Raw genomic sequence first — 21,921 nt, 5'->3', positions numbered from 1 at the left:
ATTGCTACCGAGCAAAAATCAACTCATTGCAGGTGATAGGCCAGGAGGAAATCTACACTGATAAAATAGATGACCTCACCCATGTTGTCTCTCTACAGTGACCAAACACTTTTTGGATCTTAATGCAAATATTATATTTTACCATGAAGTTCTGTCACCCAGTTTAAATGTTCCAGGTCCCTGATATGTCCAATATATATAATGATCCCACAGCACATGAAGCAACTGAGCAGGCTGTAAATGGACTGTCATTCCTGTTGTATATTTTGGACATGCTGCACTGCACGAGATACACACACACACACATGCCCTAACAGAAAGGTCCTGACTTCTGGAAGCTGTTCTAAATGCTGTAGTTTGGCTCCGCGTTCCAGCTGCTGACACAAGACGATGAGCCAGTCAATCTTCCCGATTCCTTCTGACTCCAAATTTCTACTCGTGCTCCTCCTGCTGGGTCCCATTAACAGCACATGGAGAAAGCAGAGATACAGGCCTGCCCCAGAATCCAAACGGCTGAACTTTAAGGAAGTTTAGATCCAAATTGGACTGAGTTTATGATTTGGGCACTGAAGCTTTATGGTAGAACTATGAATATGGTACAGAGCTGTAAAGATATTTCCGAAGGGAAGAACGTTGGTGATGGGTAACGATCTCCTGGAATCACAGATAGAACAATGTGCAGATTCCCCTTTCTGTGTGATCAGACAGCCTAGTTTATGCTATACTAAGATATGTGGCAGGGGCTTTTAAAGGACACAGAAGTAACGAAGGGAAGGCAGGTAGCTACAGCCTGATTTTCAGGGGTGCTGTGCGCTCCCAGCTCCCATGGACTTCAATTGAGTTGTGGGCAGCCAGTGTCTTTGCAGATCAGGCCCCAGATGTCAGCACAGGAGATTTTACAATGCATTTGTGAGCTGCTCTAGTGCCACTAGGATCCCTCTCAAACTCAGGACACTAACCCATACGCCACTCCTCAGGAAAAACAAGACAGAATCGAGGGGAGGGTTCCAAAGGAGAGATTTAATTTCTGAACTGATCAGTTACAGACACTGCTATCACTTAATCTAAAAGGTGACATCTATACTCTGCATGGCTGGCCTGCAGGAGAGAGAACAGCTGCACACAGGGCATACCTGGGCTAACTTTAACAGAAGAGTTTCATTCCCACAACACGTGCACAGAGGGTGATGCATGGTTAGCTGTGCTGTCAGAGGGACTCAATGTCACCAGCAGCAGATCAAGGCCTGGACTCCGGTTCGCCACTGTGGTGTTCAGGTGGTGTGTATTTCCCTTCCTTTATCAGCTGCTTCTTCTGCGCCATAATTGCCATCAGACGCAGTACCTGCCAAAGACAAATGAGTTAAGGAATAAAGATTGTGTAGCAGGAAAAGAGGACACTAGAGAAGCAGCGGGAATAGTGAAGCTTCCTTCAAAGCCTCACACGTCAGGACCCTGGCACAAATGTGCTAGGACATTCTAGTTACAAGGTAAAAACAGTATTACCACGTCCCCTCCCAACAGAGTATAATTGCAAAGAGAATCTATACAACGTGTGCATTGCTCCACTGGATGGAATGGAAAACCTGAACTAAACGTAGTCATGTGTCCCAACAGTGGCTGCAACTGAAGGGGCTGTAATACCACACACATGCATGAACATTTCATGGGTTACAGACGGTTATATTTTACTATCTTTTAATAGACATTATCAGAATTTTAAAAATCTTTCCACCGTCGTCATTTGTAACCACTCCCAGGAAAACTTTAAACTAGAATTTGTTTCCTTATCCATGTTATTTCCCCCCCTCCATCAGCCCCCCCCCCACACACACACTTGTTATTACGGATGAAGAGCTGCATATAGTGTTTTAGGAGCACTGAGGGGTTTTTGTGTTATAAAAAAAGAAAAACCAATAAAAAAAAAGACAAAAATTACAAACAAGTAAGTAAAGTGGGCTAAAGTATGGGTGACATTTGCGTAACCCAGCATATTTTGCATTGCAATAAAAACTGCATTCTAACCGACTTCTCCATGAATGGAGACACTAATATGCCTAAGTACAAGGGACATGCACACAGTTGCAACCACTAGAGAAACTCTTGCCTTTACACTGTAACCCTTCAGGACAAGGATTGTCTTTTCTAGGTTTGTACAGCACCTAGCACAATGGGGCTCCTGTCCCGACTGGGGTCTTTCAGCTACCATATGATAAACATTTATTACTAAGAATCACATGGTTTGAGTCAAGATACAACTTTCATAGAAACCACAGGGAAAATTCAGAGTTGAGAGTTCACCCCACAGCCTTTAACCTCATTTGTTATTTGCTTACAATGCTCTGAGTAAGCAACAACACTAAACTTCCTTCCACCTTACTCCTTCTCCTGAAGTCCCTTTCTGCCCTGTGTCCCCAATAATTTGGCAGTGATGGCCCCGTTACACATAAGCTGCACGTATAAACTTATCTGTCACTGTGTTCCCATAAGATCAGAGAGAATTAACCTTATCTAAGCAGGTTCAGCATTGTAAGGGCTCATGTTCATAAACCATTTCGAAAATGTACAGTGCTACATAACCACTAAATCTCCTCCAAGGGAAACTATTTTTATAACATATGCTCAGTTACCTGTTACTAATTGATGTGTGTATCAGCTTAATGGGCAACATTTTAGTTTATAACAACTCCACGGTACAAGCACGATTAGAGACCTTGCAGTCAGGAAACAGGGAAACAATAATACAAACTGGGAAATATAACTCAGAATGGCCCATCTGATATCCCTTGTTACTACAGTCCTTGGCATCCTTTTAAGAAGGCAGGTCTACCCATCAAAGATCCCAAATCCATGTTTTCCTTATTGAATCAGGGAGCAGGAAGTTGGGTGGATCACAGCTGAAGTTCCTGGAAAGTAAACAGCATGCTGCAATGTTCCACAAGCTCTGTGGCTCAGTTAGCCAAGACAGGAATGTCACCTGACCCATTGGGTTTCCTGCTGAGCTGACCAATCTGTTGCCTCAGTGAAAGAGAACTGAAGAGAGCATTTTCTGAGAGTGTGTCCGGTTTACAAATAAACACAAACCTTGTCAAGGTTTGAAGAGTTCCATGTCTTAATTTAACTACAAGGTTATTTGCTCAGACTCTACAACGTACTCATCCCAACAATAACCAGGCACTGACGAGGAACAAAATCTCCAAGAAAAAAATGTTTTGAGAGTCAGACATAGGACTAATCCATTGATGATATTCTGCTCTGCTTTCTCTACAGAATACTAAATTTCTCACTGCATTTCTATGGTCAAATTCTGCTCTCAGGCTCCCACTGAAGTCACTAGGAATCACAGACATTTATCTGGAGGCAGAAGTTGGGCCTTAGGGCCTAGTGACAGGTGTATGGTTATTGCTCTTTGTACTGGACTGAAAATTTTGCATAGCCCTTATTATTTATCCCAGTGTTCACACTGTGTGTAATATACATTCCCACTCCCTCCCCTGCCCATATCTAGCTCATCTCTTCTTACCGTTTTGCGCCTATTAATACACTCTTGAAAGTCTTCATATTCTAGTCTGCACTCCTTGTGTGCACGAATCTGCCCAATGTCACTGGCACACTCAATCCATTCCTTCTCAAAGGCATGGCACAGAGCCGCCCGTTTGTAGGGCTGCTCTGAGCTTTGATGCAGCATCCATCTGTCCGCATTGAGTCCCAGCTGATCTTGGAGATTCCAAAATGGCATGGCTGAGCAGGAAGTGAGGAGGGAGATAAAGAATGGCGGTTATAAGACTAGTCTAGAGATTTAGCTCAGTAAAACAGAAGCATATGAAAGCAGATATTTCAAATAAGGCTTTTTAGTGCACGATTTAATACTTTTCCCCAAGTGATTCATTTAAGTTTTATTTTCACAAGAGCAGAAGCAAGAGTTAAACATTCATCCAACATATATTATCCATTTTTTTGCAGAAAGGCAGGTAGAGGTAATATAAGCTAACTTCTTTAGCATTTGAACAGAGAGAAAATGTTCTGGAATCATTTTTTAAAATGACAAAAATATCCACTCAATGGCATTTCTATGGATGGCTCCTGTTGCACACAAGGTTCATTCATAATAAAATGCATTGATAAAATAGTATTTCACACCAGACTCAGTTAAAGTTATACATGGACCTGCTTATATATACACACATATGCATGTACTCGCAGATATTTTTTATATATGCAAACCTTTTGATTGTATGATCTTGGAGGTTATAATTTGCAAGCCCTTGTAAATCTCTTCATTCTCCTTGTCTCCGATCTCCCAACTAGCATAGGCAGGCCAAAGGGCAATTGCACTCAAAAGCGTTGGATGCGAGTTAAATGTACTTTATGATTGCATTTTTGCAATAGATCTCCAAGAATTTTCAACACCTTTTTTATATGCGACATGTAGGATGTTGGTACTTTCCTCTGTTTGCATTTCTCTGCATGTTCTTAGGGTTGCATGATCTTTAACAACTGTGATACTGTACTGTGTGGCTCAGGTCTGTAAGATAAGCCCTGTGTTCTTACTCAGTTTTTCTACTCAGGCTAAGCTTCCACTGAAGTCACAGGGGATTTAACCCAATAACGATTGCTGTATTTGGCCCCAGGTGTGCATTCTATGTTTATTTACACTATTGGCTATTCAGGGAAGAGAGACTGTACTATATACACATTGTGGAACTACTAGAATGAGACAATAATGCTAAGTAGCAAATGTGGAATTTTTAGTCTGCATTTTCACCAACAAGGCAGTACATAACTTTTTTTAAAGGTATAATTAATATGATATTGTCATCTACTTTATGTCCCAAATTTAGATTTTGTAAAAATAAAAATAAAAAAATCTATTCATGTTTTCAGTATATTTATAAATATATGTTTTAATTGAAATTTCAACACCCAACAATGTGGTTGGTGCAGTATGAGACACAAAAACAAAGATGACCCCTGCCATAGAAAGCTTATGGTTCAAGGCATGGTCTATACTAGAAACTTTTGCCAGTATCGAATATTGCTTGAGTTGTGATTCTTTTTAGGACATTTGCATACTGGCAAAAGCCCCAGTGTAGATACAATTATGCTGGCACAAAAGTGCTTTTGCTTATACAGTGTAGTGGGTAGTACACTGAACTGGGACTCAGGAGACCAGGTTCTATTCACTCTTCTGACCCTGGCCTGCTGGGTGACCTTGGGCAAGTCACTTCTGTGCCTCAGTTTCCCCATGTGTAAATCAGGGATAATTATAAATTACCTCCTTTATAAAGCATCTTGAGATTTAACAATGAAAAGTGCTGTATAAGAGCTATGGATTATGATAAGTTATACCACCAGAAGTGCTCTTTTACCTGTAAATACTGTATCTACACTAGGAGCGTTTGCCAATATAGCTATACCAGCAAACCCTTTTAAGTCTAGGCAAGGCCTAAGATTCTAATCCTACTAACACTTAAGCATTCATTGACTTCTATAGGATTTCTGGAAAAACCTCTTGTACTTTCTGCTGGTGTGAATTCACTATCAAGCACGGAGGCAAAACTGACCTAAGGCCGCACACAGTTAACAATGGACATAAGAAAAGCACACGTCAAAGGTATGACAAAATATTAACAAATTCTTCATCTCTTACACTGAAAGTGACAGAACTGCAGCATGAGACATTGCAACCATCTACCACATAGTTAAACATGGCCTTAGTTACAACAGCATGCACTGTGGCAATAAGCGTGCTAGTGAAATGTTTCATGATTCAAATATTGTTAACGGTCTTGTGAAAGAATCAAGGCAGAACTATTGGTGACCAATGTTTTGGCCCCAAAGTTCATGAGGAATTGTTTATGGATTTATTACCAATGCCAACACAACAGCCTATGTACTTCTCTGGCCTTGGCTACACTGACGGTGTACAGCGCTGCAACTTGCTGCGCTCAGGGGTGTGAAAAAACACCCCCCTGAGCGCAGCGAGTACAGCGCTGTCAAGCACCAGTGTAATCAGACCCTGCAGTGCTGCACGCTCGCTCGCAGCGCTGCAAGCTATTCCCCTCGGAGAGGTGGAGTACATACAGCGCTGCGAGAGAGCTGACGGCGCAACTACACTCGTGCTTCACAGCGCTGCGGCAGCGCTGTGAAGTCCCAAGTGTAGCCAAGGCCTCTGTAGCAACTGATGCCTCAAATAAAAGGAAAAGAAAGAGGTTTCCAGTGTGCTTGGGATACTTTATCACATCAAATGGTGTTCAATGCAACCCGGTTGATTTTTATGAAGACAGTGATGAACGCCACTTGCAGATTCATCATGCTATAAAGAACTACCTAGAGAAACACCAGCTTAACATTAATTGTATTACCACATACTTGACTATAATACACCACGCTGTGTTTGCCATAGTTCACAGATGCATCAGTTATTGCTGGAAATGACTGCATTCTGAAGGCAAACTTACCTTGCACACATAACCCACAATACCTGCAAACATGCTAGCAATCTGCTGTTAGTTGATGTAGAAATGATTGTGTTGAAAATTTACAACCACTTTTTTGTGCCTGCAAAGTGCAGAGAAGAACGTAAAGGTTTTTTCTGAGTTTATTGAAATTGAATGGAAAGAAGTACTTGAGACATGTGAGCAGAAGATGGCTATCCCTTAACCCAGCAGTTGACCACCTTTTGAGAAACTGGCCTGCAATTAAAACCTGTTTCAAGTCACTACGTGATGCTTGCCCAGTAACTTTAAATACAATTTTCACTGAAGATGGTGTGTATACCTGTATTGTGGAAATTTACAGGTGTTCTCCCCCTGCCCCCAAGTGTGGCTTGTGTCGACAATTTTGAGAGGCAGTTGGAAGAATCAAAGCTCTGCATTACTGATGTGTACACAGAGATGTACCATTTTAAGATGAAGTAGCTAAATTGTAAAGAAGATTTTTTTTTTTTTTAGATTCCACACCAAACTGATGGAAAAACACGACCAGAACAAAAAGCGAACATAAAGCAAGACTTCGTTAAGTTTTATGACCCTATGTTTTTGTATATTGATAACTAGTTTGATTTCTCTTTAGACAATGTAACGATGAACCTGAAGCCCATTGAGCTCTATGAGAAGCTTAGGGCTTGTCTACACTGGCCCTTTACAGCGCTGCAACTTTCTTGCTCGAGGTGCGAAAAAACACCCCGCTGAGCGCAGCAAGTTTCAGTGCTGTAAAGCGCCAGTGTAGACAGTGCACCAGTGCTGGTAGCTGCGCCCGTCATGGAGGTGTTTTTTTTAAGAGCGCTGGGAGAGCTCTCTCCCAGCCCTCTGCCGCGACTACACAAGCCACGTTAAAGCGCTGTTGCCAGTTTTGACAAGCCCTTAGTTTCTCAGACTTTACGAACGTAATGGAAGCACTCAAAATGAAGGAAATCATAAACACAGATCAGCTGCATGAGTTCTGCACCAGTTGAGATGTGATTGAAATATCAAGACATTACATTTCCAAATCTGTCAGCAAAAAGTGGTTATGTTTCAGAAGCATGGAAACAAAACCTGAAAAAACCCTTGTTCCCAACTGTGTCTTTTGTACCAGAAACCTTTGTAGACATAATTTTTTTCCTTAATGGGAAATAGTTTGACAACAGAATAGATGCAAGGTAGATTTAATTAAAAACAAACTCAATATGTGGATAAACTTCCAGTTATCCTGCAAAGATTTCTTCATCTCTGAACAACTGGATCAGAAGTTGCTGAGTGCTGCAAAAAGCAGCAAGAAATACCACTAGCGAATACAGGCAAGCACTGCTAATTATTTATAATAGTAACAACCTGAAAGCCACAACCAACTCTAGTTTCACAGGCTGCCATCCCCGAAAAAGAACCCACACCTCTGCATGATGGATTGGGGAGGGAGGGGACTAAGAAAACTGGAGGGGAACCAGGGGAAGGGATAGCTCAGTGGTTTGAGCATTGGCCTGCTAAACCCAGGGTTGTGAGTTCAATCCTTGAGGGGGCCACTTGGGGATCTGGGGCAAAAATCCGTACTTGGTCCTGCTAGTGAAGGCAGGGGACTGGACTCGATGACCTTTCAAGGTCCCTTCTAGTTCTAGGAGATGGGATATCTCCATTAATTAAAATTAATTATTAATTAACCCCCCCACACACACACCCCTGGGGGCGGAGGGAGGAGCTGGGGCAACCCCTGAAGCGACCCCCTGGCTCCTCCATACCCCTATTGGCGGGAGGGCAGGGCGGGCCTGCAGTCCCCGCCCCCCCAACACACTCCGGGGGCTGCGCGGGGGGTGGGGTGGGGAGGGGAGAGAGAGCCGGAATCTGACCGCGCAGCTCAGTGGCCCGGCCCCCCCCCAACTCTGGGAGCAAAGGAGAGATGAGGCTCCCCGCGAGCCAGAAGCCGGGCCCGACACCCAGAATAGACACCCCCACCCCCAGGAGCTTCACCTGCGACCCGCCGCCGCGCCCTCCTCCTTCGTCCTTTCGGGGCTTTTACGACACTCGCTGCCGTTAACCGCGCCGTCGCACGCCACCCGCGCTGTGCTTTACGGCTCGGAGTCACCTCACGGGGAAGGAATCATAGAGAAATAAAGAGAGAGCGTCTCTTGCGAACTGGAGGGGAACAAGTCGTCTCCCCAGTACACCTCCAGCGCCACCTGCAGGCTGGGGGGTGACAGTTCCCCAGCCCCACTGCAAGCTGGAGGGGTGACAGTTCCCCAGCTCCCCTGCAGGCTGGAGGGGTGACAGTTCCCCAGTGTCCCCTGCAGGCTGGAGGGGTGACAGTTCCCCAGTGTCCCCCATGTTACAGGGCAACCTCACTGTGGTCTGGGAGACTCATAACCAATCACCAAACCGGAGGGCTCCCATCATCCCTTGCCAGATCACTTGTGATTCAGAGGTACATACATGCCCGGTGCCAAATGGGCCTGAAACGCCTCTGGCCCTCTGCTTTTAAAAAATCTGAGCTAAGTGCTCTTGGGCACAGAGCAGGAGGTAGTGTCCTGGGTTCTCGTGCACAGAATGGGGACTGGTATCCAGCAGTCAGAGCAGCGGAGAACTCCTGGTTTCTACTGCCTGATCTGGGAAGTGGGTAGGATCGATTGGAATGGGGGGTGGGTTCTCTTCCTGGTTCTGCTGCTCGCTTTCTCTGTGACCTTGGAGGAGTCTCACTAATCTCTATTTCTCATCAGTAAAATGGAGATAATTTTCTTTCTTCACAGGCATGTTGAGAAGGTTAATGAGGGCCTGAGAAGCGCTTTGTGTTGCTCAGCTTGAAGGAGGTAGAGCAGTATTATGTGTTATTGTACAGACATGTGTGTGTTGAGGGGATAGTCTTGGGGATTGGCTTTTTTTTTTTTTTTCCCTGTTAGGGTTTCCCAAGGGCCAGTAGACACTTGTTAGCAGTTGAAGAAACACCACCTAACAATCCATCAATTGTCAGAGATGGGATGATGTAATGAGTCCTTAGACCTCGGATCCTTCCTGAAATGATACAAGTGTATCCAGAAAATATCTAGCTCCCAGCTCACTGCTTTCTGTTTCCAACTGCTGCATCCCCAGTGGTTTTATTCCAGACCTCTGGGCACACAGTACTCCATTGTCAGTCTGTGTTAGTTTTGTTGAACGTGATAGTTCTTAGCAATGTTCAAAGCCCTGGTAATTGTCAGTTCAGGGCTGATCTTATTTCTGTTTGATACTCCTGGATCCCCTTCTGAGAGCGGTGATTAATCCCCAGGAAAGACCCTGCACCTTGATTAATCATTATTGCTTAAACATAAAAACAGCCAGTGGAATGTTGTAGTCGCTGTTTAGCAAGGCCTCAGCACTGATCTCCAATTTAAACCATGCAGGCGTTTCCTGTTTTGAGACCCAAATGGGGCTCCCCCATCCCTCAAGCCACATGGGCTTGGGGAAGAAAGATTCCAGAACAAACCAACTCCAGGGGCCAGAGCAACTCTCAAGTCAGCCAGAGCAGACACAGAAGCAGCCTCAGTGGGTACTGCAGCATGGAGTAATAGGGAAAGATAGAGCTGAGCTAGGGCTAATGCTCTGTGCCAGTTGCTCCCCAACAGAAAGTGATGCAGGGGTGACTCCCACCTTTTAGGTACTTAGGCCATTGCAGTACACCTCCAACCCACCAAGCCCTGCTGTGGGGAAGAAAATTTGCAAGAAGGAGCTAATCCTACCCCCAGAGACCTGCAACTGTCAACATGGCAGGAGCAAACCCAGAAGCAGGATCAGCAGCAAGGATTCTACTGATGTGACCAGGCTGCTTTCTACAGTTTTGACTCTGGAGAGTTCTCTCCCATGTGCTGATTAGCTGTTTGCTCCAGCCCCCTCCCTCAGTCTGTCCCCTCACTTCAGCTTCACTCCACACTGCCCTCCCCTTCCTTCCTCCTTTGTGCTATTCCCCTTCTCTTTGTTCAGCTAAACCCCACTACCACCTGTCATTCTGCTAATGTGTTACAGCTTTGTCTGTCTTGTCAGCATTTCAGAGCAGCGACTGTCTATTACTCTATTTGTCCAGCACCTAGCACCTTGGGGCCCTGCTCTCCATAACCCCTTAAGCACAGCCATCATCAAAATAATAATAAATACTAACCCTAGTTTTAATGCAGAAGTGAGTTTCCCTGCAACTATGGTGGATTCCAGGTGGTAGGATTCTACCTGCTTGCAGGGCTCTTAAAAACTGATTTGCTTGTGTTGCTGATCCAGGAGACTTATTGTCTGCTGCAAGGGACCCCACCCACTCTCAATTTGTAATGGGTGGAAATGCTGACTATACAGCTGAGAGATAGTCAATGGCCTTGTCTCCAGCCTTGAAGGGACCTGATTCTGCAGTGGCCATGGTACTAGCATTGTAATGAATGGATCAGTGCATATGCGTCACCACTGCCCACTGTTGGTGGGACTCTGAACTGCTCAACTCTCTGTCATATGTCCAACACTCCTAGCCGCTGATTGAGTCTCCCTTACCTCAAGTGCTAAGAATGTGTGCTTTTAGAACAGGGAGATTTGATTTCGATGCTTACTGTTGCACAGAAATTCCAAGTAGACACGACATGTGATTCTATGACAGTTAGGAGTTTGCCACATATTTGTCACAAAAATCAAACCTTGCATGGTATGTGGTAGTGTTGTATATCTACAAGACAGCTCCCCCTATTCTTGTATTCAGCAGGACTACTCGTGTACTTAAGAGAGTTCCAGAATAGGGACTTAGAAAGGCATTACTGCCGCCAGTTTCATGGCATTGGCAGTTCCTGTCCTGCTTATAACAAGCAAAAATCACGTGTAGGCCCCAACCAGGCTATGAATGCTACGGTCCGGATTTTCAGAACAGTACAGCATCCAGCTGCTCCCATTGTCCAGTTAGGTGCCTAAATGGCAGCTAAGCTCTTTTGAAAAATCTGTCTCTAAGAGTCGGCGGACCAGGATGAATCAACTGTTGATTTTAATCACTAATTGTTACCTCTTTAGTTACTTTCCCTAAAAAAAAGCTTGTTCTCATTGGTATGTTTGATTGCTCACCTTGCCTGGCTCAAGCAAAGCTGGCTCAGTGCTTTGTGCTGGTTTTTTTAAACATTTCATCATTAAAGGTTTAAAACCAGAAGTGGGTATAGGTTACGACCATTAAATATAACAATATACTGGGCATGCATTTGAGCTGGCCTATGATCTACCAGTAGATGGTGCCAGAGCAGTTTAAAATGCCCTGCCTCTCTCCCTGGGAGCCTGGATTGGATGAACAGCACTACAATTTGCTCCCTCTGTAGCTTGTACATGTCTTGATGACACTCTGACTTAGAGACCAGCTGTGCTCTGCAAATCTCCCCTTAGCAGGAAGGGGAGGAAAATCCAACTGGTTATTTATAAAAAAAACAACAACAACAATTTATTAGGATAACTTACAAAAATAATGTAAACCCAATCGGCATATAAACACCCACAACCAAATGCTCTGCCCTTTGCGATGGCACACAGCAGGCAACACAACACAGGCAGGAGGAACAGGATTTATGTTGCATACTTAAAAAACCACACTGAATGTAAAACAGGTCCTACTTCAGGGCAGAAATCTGGGAGGGCATGAGAAGTAGATGCAAGAGTCCCCTGGGTTAAGGATCTGCCCCCGTCATGACTGTTGCTGCTCACGTGATTCTAGCTGGAGTGAAGACAGGGGTAATGCACAAGGTATCTGTGATTTCCCAGCCACAGGAGAGAGGAGTACACAGGCTCTCTCTATCTTCTTCTGGTTGTGGCAGCTTCCCCTGAAGCAGCCGGAGAGCTTCCCTGTAAGCAAGAAAAAAACCAAACAAACCTTTCTTTCTAGCCCCAGTTTTACACCCATCCCCAGAGAACAAGGAGTTCTGTTCTCACTCATCTCCTCATTACACCACACTGACTTCTGTATGGCCTACTGCCAGACCTCAGCTCCCAAGACAAGCTGGTTCATGGCTAGATGGTGTTTGGACACTTAGAGTGAAGTGGAAGTCAATGGAAGTTTTGCATTGGGCCAGGATTTAACCCTAAACTTCCAGATGCGGATGATTCCAGAAGTGGCACTTTTCCTTCAAAGCCCAGACCAACCCCACAGTCTGGCTCCCAAGGGCAGTTAGTCATGAGTACTGATTCTCACCCCTCCTTTCCCTGGAGGAGTGACAGAAAGTTCTCTTATCAGGTTCTTACCGGGACATGACATAGTTGATCTGTGGCTGCTGGTATCCATTAAATGAGGACGAGGCTGCTATGGTGTAGGCACCCATGTTCTCAAACGTCAGCCAGTCACCAACTTGCAGTTCTGGTAGCTCCAAGCCATCGGCAATGCGGTCCTGCCCATCACAAGAAGGACCCCAGAGGCTGCTGCTGAACAAGGGGTGATGTGGGCCGGGTTTCTGTAGTAGGGGGGTAAAGGAGATGGACATCACAGGAGACCAAGCTAGTAAATTAAATAATCGGATTAAAGGTCAGATCCTCAGCTGGCATAAATCAACACTTCTCCACTAATAGCAATGCAGCTACACTGATTTACAATGGGGCTATGTGGATTTACACCAGCTGAAGATCTGGTCCTAAGACTGGAGTAACTCCATGGAAAACTAATCCAAATTGACCAGACTAGTCATCGATTAGTGCAGGCCCAAAATGTAGGCTGCGAAAAGTGAGTTTTATGGAAAAAAAATATTAGTAGAAATGTTCATATTTTAACGACCTTAAGAAAAAAAAAAAACAGAGGGGAGAAAGAGCAGTTTGTCTGGATTTTAATCAACCCAAACATTGCAGCATTAGTACATAAGAAGCAGAAAGTTCTAGGGAGTTAAGGAACAGAAATGGAACTCAGTCTGTCTGGATTGTCTCCCCGAGCTAAAGGCAAGAATGAACGCTGGCAATGGCGACAGGTTTGTTTTAATGGTATATTCCAGTTTAATCATCTCCGTTGTTAGTCATATCTCTTAAAGCTATATTTGTCACTTGTGTCTGTCCCTTTAAATCCTTTCCTGAAGACTCCTTGTGAGCAAACAGACACTGGGTGTGCCTCCACTGCAGTCAGAGGTGTAAGTGCAGCCCATGTAGACATATTCAAATGAACTTTGATCTAGCTGGCTGTCCAGTCCCATCTGGGACCCTGGTACTTACTGTGCTGCCGGGGGTTTCACTGCTATTGTTATTGGAGCTAGCTCAGGTATGTCTACAGGTGCCGGAGTCACACCACTAATTGTGGCGTAGACATGCCCAATGTATGCATAGTTACACACAGTGCTGCTCGTTAGCATACGGTTGACCCGTAGGGCAGATTCAGGTCTTGCTACAGCCCAGCTGCCATTCTGAAGTCCCTGCAACTGGTTCTGAAGCTTTAAAACCTCCGTTTTTGCTCTAAGATGCCTGGTTGATCAGAGAAGACACTCACTGGCATTTTAGAGCCAGCACGTAGAGAACTGCAAATCCGTGGGTCTCCGCCTTACGTCCGTGGATAGCAGCGTGGATGCGGATACAAATTTTGTATCTGCGGAGGGCTCTGATGGTAAGAGCCGGGAGGGCAGCTGTGAGGAACCGCAGCCCGGATCCTCCACCTGCCCTGGGTGGGGGACCTGGGTGCAGGGACACTGGGTGGGGGCTGCTTGGGCCCCACGCCCAGGGCAGGTGGAGGGTCTGCTGCGGCTCCCCACAGCTGCCAGCCCGGCTCTCCCCGACCTGGCTCTGGCCAGGGAGGGCGGCAGTTCGGAGCCGCAGCCCAGCCACAATAAAAGCCGGGCAGGCAGCTGTGCAGAGCCGCGACGGACCCTCCACCTGCCTGGGCGGGGGGCCCGAGCAGCTCTCAGGCAGCTCCACAGGTCTCCCCACTCTCCTTGGCCAGGTCAGCGCGGAGCCCACCTGGAGACCTGTGGGGAGCCACAACAGACCCTCCACCTGCCCGCAGTGCGGGGGGAGGGAAGCTGAGAGCAGCCCTCGGCCGTGTCCCTGCCCTCCAGGCTCCCCCCCCCCCCCGGCCGAGGGCAGGTGGAGGGTCCGCGACGCCGTGTGGGGTCCCCACAGCTGCCCGCGGCTCTCCCCGACTGGGCTCCAGCGGGGGGATGCCTTGGACCTCAGCCCGGCCCCCAGTGTAGAGCCCTGCAAATCCACAGACAGATGCGGATATCTGCAGATAATTTTTGCGGCTAGCGGATCAGATGCGGATACACAGATGCGCAGGGCTCTCCCAACATGGAAACTTGTTAACAACGCTTCAGAATAGGAGTCAAGGATTCAGCAGTGTATTAAAGAGAACCACAGGTAGGTACAGGAAGCTACAGGAATTATAGATCTACCCAGTGTCTGTTGCACTGCTGCAGCCAATGCCAAGCTATGGATGGTCTGATACACTGGGGGCTGATCTCTGGTGCCAAAGCCTTTGAAGGTTTCATTTGTGATGAAACTTGAGTTAGAAACCTTAGCCCAACGTCCTCCTGGGGGGAAACACCACTGATTTCCGTGGAGTCACACCCGGGAGGAGTCACACTATAGCACATCCTGCCTTGCCTACATCATCCTCTGTATCACAAACAGGCTGAGCTCAGTGCAGAGTGGGATGGATGGGGGAGGGAGGCTAGGGCCATGCTGGGCACCTGGGCAGGCAGGGAGAAGCACCCCGACAGTGCCTCAGTCGCTCTCTAGTGAGGACAGACTACTAGGGAGGCACTGCAGGGAGTTACAGCCAAACGCTCTCACCAAAGAGCTCTGATACTCAGGGTGGGGGAAAGAAACCCCAGAGATCTTCCTCCAAACCACAGGTGGGGGCTTTATGCTGCCGCCAAGGCCTGAGCATGGGAACAGAGCGTACCGGAGGAAAGGCACGCGGTGCAGCTGGGGAGAATCCCAGAAGTGGATCAGGCCCTCCGCTGAGTGCTAAATGATTTCTGGTCTATTGTTTCCCGCTTCCTCCAGATGGAAGGGACATGACTGTGGCTCCCTCTCGGGTTGCACAGCCCTCCTTACCTTGTGCAGGGTGGGGCTGGGGCAGGTGTGATCGAAGAAAATGTAGCTGAAGGATCCATAGATGCCATCGTTAATGTAATACAGGATGTTCTTCTTGCTGCTGGACTCTTCATCTGGGAGATGGGAGAGCAGGGAAGGCAGATTCAGGGAAGGGTCAATTCACATGTCAAGCTTAATACTTTGAGCTACTGGTTCTGGACAAAGATGCCCCATTTGAGGGGACTTTGTCAGCCTGATGTGGCTTTTGAGGGGCGACCAGACACTGACCCGGCTGACGGCCACAGATAATGAGAACTGAGGGCTTGAATCAACTCCTACCCCTTTTTCCTGCAGTCACTACTGCCGTCCAATATCAAAACAGGTCCACTTTGGACTAGTAGGATCTGAACTACTGAGCAATTGTATGCTGGTTTGCTCTCAACACTCATCTTTCCAAGCAAAAGGCTTTTGGCCCACAGTTCAGTTACCCATCACAACAACCTGTTATTATATGGAGATAGACCTATCTCATAGAGAACTGGAAGGGACCTTGAAATGTGATCGAGTCCAGTCCCCTGCCTTCACAGCAGGACCAAGTACCGTCCCTGACAGATTTTTACCCCAGATCCCTAAATGCCCCCCCCCTCAAGGATTGAACTCACAACCCTGGGTTTAGCAGGCCAATGCTCAAACCACTGAGCTATCCCTCCCCCCGTGTCGCCTCCACAGGGGCTCAGCACCACATGATGTATCATTCCACCTGCTCAACCTACCATCTGATCCAGGCGGATCCAAGGGAACCTCCTGCTTGTCAATAACATTGACAGCCAAGGTAAAGGCGGAAGCTACATAGTATCGTCCTGGTTTGGCAATGATTTCCACCCCACAGCCTTCTGGGAAATACAAGTCCAAGGCGGAGTTTATCGTAGCTGCAATCTGATTGGTAGAAGGGGGGGGGGGGAAAGAAACCACAAGACACTTATTCCAACATTTATTAGTTAACCGCCCTTTCAAAATAAAGGCCAGAGATTCAAGCCCAGCTGCGATACGAGCTAGGACTCCCTCCCAGCTGCCTTCTCTGCCTAAAGAGAACACAAACTGAAATCTTTATACCTCTTCAAACCGGACTTTAGAGTTTTCAGTGCCAGGGAATCCACCTCCAATGTCTAATAAGTGCATCTTGTAGCCCAGCTCTGCACCCATTTCAAACACCAGCCGAGCATCTGCTATGGACCGAGGGAAGGCTTGCAGGTCGAGGCAGCCGCTGCCAACATGAAAACTAAGGGGGAAGAATCCTTCATTTAGTCTGGGCTAAGCCCCGTCTCCCAACCTCCTCTAATCCCTGAGCATTGAGAGCAGACTTGGGGAAACAGTGCAAAACGTTATTCACAAATAATCATTCCATAGGAGAGTTATGCTCTTCCCATACACCAAGAGGAGAGAGACTTACAGTCAGAATAACCTTTCAGACTAAAGAAAAACAAAAATAAAGCCTCCAGTGGAAAGCGCAGTGTGTGTGATTTCTCCTAGACAGTCTGCCGTGAGTTGCACATAAAGTGACTCCAGCAAGGCTCTTAGATATCTAGGCTGGGAATTTCAAAGAAGTTCCGTCTCTATTTGCAATGACGTTCAATAGGAGCTGATCCTCTAACTCCCCTAGGAGCCTTTGAAAAAGATCAGCCTTAAAGGTGCAATACATAGAAAGGAAAGGCATACATTACAGAGATTCACTCTTGTGATTAATTTAACTAATTTTGATCACACCCATGACCTTCTTGCATTTAATGGTAATAATTTAGCTTGAAATATTTTTAGTTGTGAAACCAAAACCCCTGAGTGCAAATTTTTAGTTTTACACCCAAACATGCAATGCAAAGTTTGCTTGGTTATTGGTTAGTTCCCCAAGTCACCCAATTAAGGAACAGAAACAATACCACGTGACTTGGAGAACCAACCAACAGAGTGAATTTCTAACACTTGCAATTTGCAAACAAATCTGTAAGCAGGAATCCTTGTCTGAAGAAATTAGGGAAGCTTGTCATAATTAACGTGGAATTCTGCTGCCTGTTCATGGGCTATTTGTGACCAGAAATAGAGGAGAAATCCCTCCAGTGAATGCAGTAGGATGGATTTGCCCAGGTTTGGCGATCAGACAGGCCCTCCCAGATCCACAAAGTTCAGGGCAAGTAAAGTTAGGATTCAGTCTGTGCTTATGTATGTCAGTTTAGGGAGAATCAGGCTTCATGGTATGAGGATGCCACCCTGTACCTGATGCCAACGATCTCCACATTCATCTCCTTTGCAGTTTCTAGTAGGTGTCTGCAGGACTTAAGGGTGGCACCAAACTTCACGCTCAGACGGGCAGAGGATCTGGGGTTGTCGGTGGCGATGCACAGAACCATCCTGTGGAATGAAGTTACACCAGGTCGGTGTCCCAGCTCTTCGTCTCCCACTCCCCAATTACCATGCAGGCCAAGGTACGCGATTTCTCCAACTCTTTACTGAAGCCAGCCCTAGTACATGGAACATGAACATGCTATGAAAATACATAAAAGCCCTGCCCATAAGAAATGTCACGTTCACCCTCTAGATGAGATTGAGAGACGGACCTTTGGTCCATCTCTGTTTCCAGCCTCAATAACCTCCTTCTTCCATACCCAGAGTTTATATACGTACCTGGCATGTGGATGGCTCCTTGCCACTTTCCCGAGCTCCACTTCATTGTCGAAAGCCATCAGCTGGACCCCATGGCTGGCTGCGTATTTGATCTGCGCGATCTGTTTGCAGGGGTTGGTGTAGATAATCTTGTCAGGTGGGACCCCGATGCTCTGAACTAATGCAATCTCCGTCTGCAACAAGGGCATTATTAGCAGGGTGTATGGATCAGCCCCTGGGGAACTCAGTGTTGTGGGATACAAGTTGTTATGGAATCAAGAGCTCCAGGCCTGGGACATTCTAATGCACATTGTGGGTTCACCAAGGATAACTCACCAGGAGTCAGGCCTGGGATTCTCCTGGGAACCAGACACAGAGGAAGAAAGGTGGGTTTTCCCACAGGGGTCATGGTGGACTGCGTGTCGAGCGAGAGACAGCAGTAACACACCACTAGAAACACAAGACCAAAGAAGGTAGGTCTGTAAGAGCAGGAGGCAAGCTGAATGGACCAGGTTACACAAGATATGTAATAAAAAACCACCACCTAACCCTTATCCATTAGGCCAAACTGCTTCACATGGTGTAAGGAGGGAGGAACGAGCATCTTTCCCCCACTAGTTGTTTAGAGCGCGTTCAGGCTGCGTGCAACTCCATTCATTGTCATGGCCTCTCGGGTTTTGTTGTTTTCCCTCAGGCTTTGTTCTTAAAACATATAAATACATGTCACCTTGGCAACCTGTTCCACTGAATCACAAAGAAATAAATAGCCTTGCTTGGATCCACCCTGAAAAACCCGTTAAATGAGACAAGAGGGAGCTCCTGACTCAGCCCTGAACCCATCTAAGAGTGGACTGTGGCCGCGTGTCCCAGAAAAACCAACACACTTAGGACATGCCTCATTACAGATGGATTCTGCTGTCCAGGAGAAGTGTAAAACAAGGAAATTCAGGTGAAAGGGAACGATCGCCTTCGAGTTTGGAACACCCGACTGCGGGAAGCAGATTTCCCAGGATGCACTATTACTGTTGTGCCAGAAGGGGGAAGACTCCCTCCAATGTAAATGCAGCATGGGAAGCCCCAGACTAGGACACTGCAAGCTGCACTAAGCTTGTTTAACCTTTGTGCTGTCAAACCGAGCCTTGGCTGGTTCCCTCACCACCTTCCAGGGCACAGATCTAGCCACCGCACCCCAAGGACGTTGCATTCCAGAGTTCTTCTTTCCCTTTGTTCCTACCTTGCTAGCACAGTCAAATCCTGCCCCCAGCGCAGCCAGCGTCCGCACCACTCCTCTGCTGCTGTTGCACTTAACGGCGTAGAAAGGTTTGACGTGGGGCAAGGCCTTCAAGAAGTGCAGGTGTTTCTTCACTACATCTCCCAGGTCTGCCACAAAAAAGGTCCCTTTGTTGCCCTAGAGGGAAGAGACTGGAGTCAGCAACAGTGGTCTCAGCGCCCCTCCCTCCCCCAAGGAAGGAGCGTTGCAGAGTCTTCATGGAGCAGCAAAGGCACCAGACTCAAAACTAAGAGCCTGATTCTCCACTCACACCAGTGATGCCAGTGGAGTTACTCCTGATTTACATCCACATAAAGAAGGGGAGAATCAGGCCCTAAATGTCCAATGATCAAGGTCCCTCCAATTTGGGGGCTTGTTAAGAATCAATCTTTTTGTTACTGAAATCAGTGAAGTCTGCAAATGGTGCCCAATAACCAAGTCTTCCAACTGATGGCCAGTAGCGCGCACCCTGCCCAGCTGATGTACGCTCCATTTGCATCCATACACCAGCAGAATGCCTAATGTGACGAAGAACTCCAGGCTCACAGATGCTTCAACACGACCAGCGCGGGGGTGGGCTATGTTGTGTGTGGGGCGACTACATGACACGAAGGGGGGTAGCTTGAGGGCAGTTAGTGGTAACCTGTGATTGACGGACATCAGCACAAAGCCTCAATTTGGAATTCAATATGGTCTTCTCAGAGCTGCAGCGAGATTCTGGTGGGACTCAGTCCACCACTGGGAAGAACGGGCAGGAGCGCACCCCTGAGATGCGCCACGCAAAAAAATAAAAAAATAAAAAAATAAAATCAGCTCTTTTAATTTGAAGAGAAGCAAAGAGCTAAGAATGAAGCCCGGGAAGGAGCCCTACAAGACGTAAGCGAGGGGGAAAGTGGAACAGATGAGATATTTTTAGACAAAGAGATTTTTAGAAATGTGATTTTTCTTCGTGTCTTTTCCCCCAGTCCACTGGCAAATAACTATCCATTCCCCCAAATCCAAGGAAACCCTGAAAGGCAGCAGCGCTTATTAAGGTGCATTTTAGTCAGGGAATCACCCAAACCTCGGCCTGATTCTTAATGACACAAAGGCCCTTTGACACCACTGTGGCAACGCAACGAGGGATGTCAATGATGTTTATATCCACTTTAAAGCCCCTTCACGCTTCCAGCGTGATGTAAAGGGGCTTCAGTGTAACTGAGAATTCAGGCCCTGGTCTCTGCAATGCAAGTCTCCTGTCCCCAACAATACAAAGAGTCCACTGCCCAGTTCTCTTCACTCTGGCCCTAAACCAGTGGTTCTCAACCTATTTACCATTGTGGGCCGCATATGCAACTCTCTATGTATTACGTGGACCACATCCACACAAGATATATACTATGGGCTGCAACTGTGTGCTGACTGGGCCACAACTGGCCCTAAACCAAAATTGAAAACAAAATTCTGCCCCCCCCCCCTTGGTAAGTGTTGTGAGATGCTGAGAAATTGCATCAAAGTGTCTCAAATCCTAATGCTTCAGAGGAGAGCGACAGTTAAATAGCCCCCCTACAGTTAGATGCCACGTGACACCAGGGCCAGCGGATGGGAAGGAAGGGCTCATAGAAGCTAAGTGCCACTTACCGTCTGGGAGGCCTCCATGAGGAGGTTCTCAAGGAGGTCTCTGGTGGTGAAGCCCTCCTCCACCATCATAAAGTCTGATTCATCCAAATACCCACTCATCCTCCAGATCTAGGAGACCTGCTAGTTCTAAAGCCTCCTTCAGTAGGAAGTAGTTTCTAAGTATGCAACACACTGTAAGGAAGGAGGAAGAGAGTTAGTGGTGGGGTTCTTCTGGGTCCATCCCCAGAGACCATCCCCATCTGGCACTTTCTCTAAGGCCTGGTCTACACACAAACTTGTACTGCTGTAACTAAAGATGTAATTTTATACTGATTGAGTTAAACCACTGGAACTCCTCTACAAAGCTGAGCAAGTAACAGATATATATATATTTTTTTTAGTTTATTGGCAATTTCAAAAAGTTGAAGAACCATTTTGGGTCAAAAACATTTCATTTGGATTTTGAAAATTTGTAAATGTTTGATTTTTTTTTTAAGTTAGTTGAGATTTTGAAACAAAAAGAAATCATTTCAAACCAAACAATTCTAAACATTTCGATTTTTTAGAATTTCTTTTTAACCAAAACAATTTATTGAAATTGACAAAGTCGGGAAACGTTTCAGTTTTGCTGAACCTGTATTTTCATCCCCCCCAAAAAAATATTTTGTGCAAAAAATGTCACCCAGCTGTACTCCTCTGTGGCACTAAACCGGATTTATATCAGTTTAGCTTGTGCCAGTAACTTCACAGGTGTCAGCTAAACTGATGTAACCCGTTTTAAACAGACATGGGAGTCCACACACCAAAGCTGCATTTGGTTGAACTAAACTGATTTAAGTTAAATTTAAGTTGTCTGTTTGAACAAGCCCGGAGCCTTGTCTCATAGCACAGACTTTTTGATGACCTATTTGACAGAACAAGGAGTAATGGTCTCAAGTTGCAGTGGGGGAG

General features: G+C 46.4%; 2 protein-coding genes across 3 annotated transcripts; both read right to left on the bottom strand.

The window, feature by feature from the left end:
• Positions 1-1,000: 1,000 nt before the first annotated feature.
• NDUFS5 (NADH:ubiquinone oxidoreductase subunit S5) lies at positions 1,001-8,520 on the bottom strand. The gene is made up of 3 exons (XM_065421752.1): positions 8,442-8,520; positions 3,521-3,738; positions 1,001-1,342 (listed from the first exon to the last, which is right to left on the bottom strand). The coding sequence occupies exons 2-3, from the start codon at positions 3,734-3,736 to the stop codon at positions 1,238-1,240; spliced, it is 321 nt and encodes a 106-aa protein (XP_065277824.1). The 5' UTR covers positions 3,737-3,738; positions 8,442-8,520; the 3' UTR covers positions 1,001-1,237.
• Positions 8,521-12,145: 3,625 nt separating this feature from the next.
• AZIN2 (antizyme inhibitor 2) lies at positions 12,146-21,090 on the bottom strand. Of its 2 annotated transcripts, none has more exons than XM_065421594.1 (9): positions 20,992-21,090; positions 19,538-19,543; positions 18,123-18,295; positions 17,715-17,849; positions 16,560-16,725; positions 16,220-16,382; positions 15,468-15,580; positions 12,684-12,889; positions 12,146-12,287 (listed from the first exon to the last, which is right to left on the bottom strand). In XM_065421594.1, exons 1-9 carry the CDS (start codon positions 21,088-21,090, stop codon positions 12,146-12,148), a joined length of 1,203 nt encoding a protein of 400 aa, XP_065277666.1. The 2 variants fall into 2 exon arrangements, with proteins under 2 accessions (XP_065277666.1, XP_065277665.1); XM_065421593.1 differs by lacking the exon at positions 19,538-19,543 and adding an exon at positions 19,336-19,509.
• Between the last annotated feature and the right edge of the window lie 831 nt (positions 21,091-21,921).

This window comes from Emys orbicularis, chromosome 23 (genome assembly GCF_028017835.1).
Source record: "Emys orbicularis isolate rEmyOrb1 chromosome 23, rEmyOrb1.hap1, whole genome shotgun sequence".
Lineage (NCBI taxonomy): Eukaryota > Metazoa > Chordata > Testudines > Emydidae > Emys > Emys orbicularis.
The sequence above is the reverse complement of the archived record's forward strand: the minus strand, read 5'-3'. Positions and strand labels throughout refer to the sequence as shown.

Bases quoted from the DNA above. Each gene is read 5' to 3' on its own strand.
- NDUFS5 (XM_065421752.1), bottom strand. From the start codon at position 3,736: ATGCCATTTTGGAATCTCCAAGATCAGCTGGGACTCAATGCGGACAGA. The intron at 1,343-3,520 runs GTAAGAAGAGAT...TGTCTTTGGCAG, and splicing joins GTATTAATAGGCGCAAAACG to GTACTGCGTCTGATGGCAAT.
- AZIN2 (XM_065421593.1), bottom strand. From the start codon at position 21,090: ATGAGTGGGTATTTGGATGAATCAGACTTTATGATGGTGGAGGAGGGC. The intron at 18,296-19,335 runs GTAGGAACAAAG...CCCTTGTTGCAG, and splicing joins GATTTGACTGTGCTAGCAAG to ACGGAGATTGCATTAGTTCA. The intron at 17,850-18,122 runs GTACGTATATAA...TTCATTCCACAG, and splicing joins AGGAGCCATCCACATGCCAG to GATGGTTCTGTGCATCGCCA.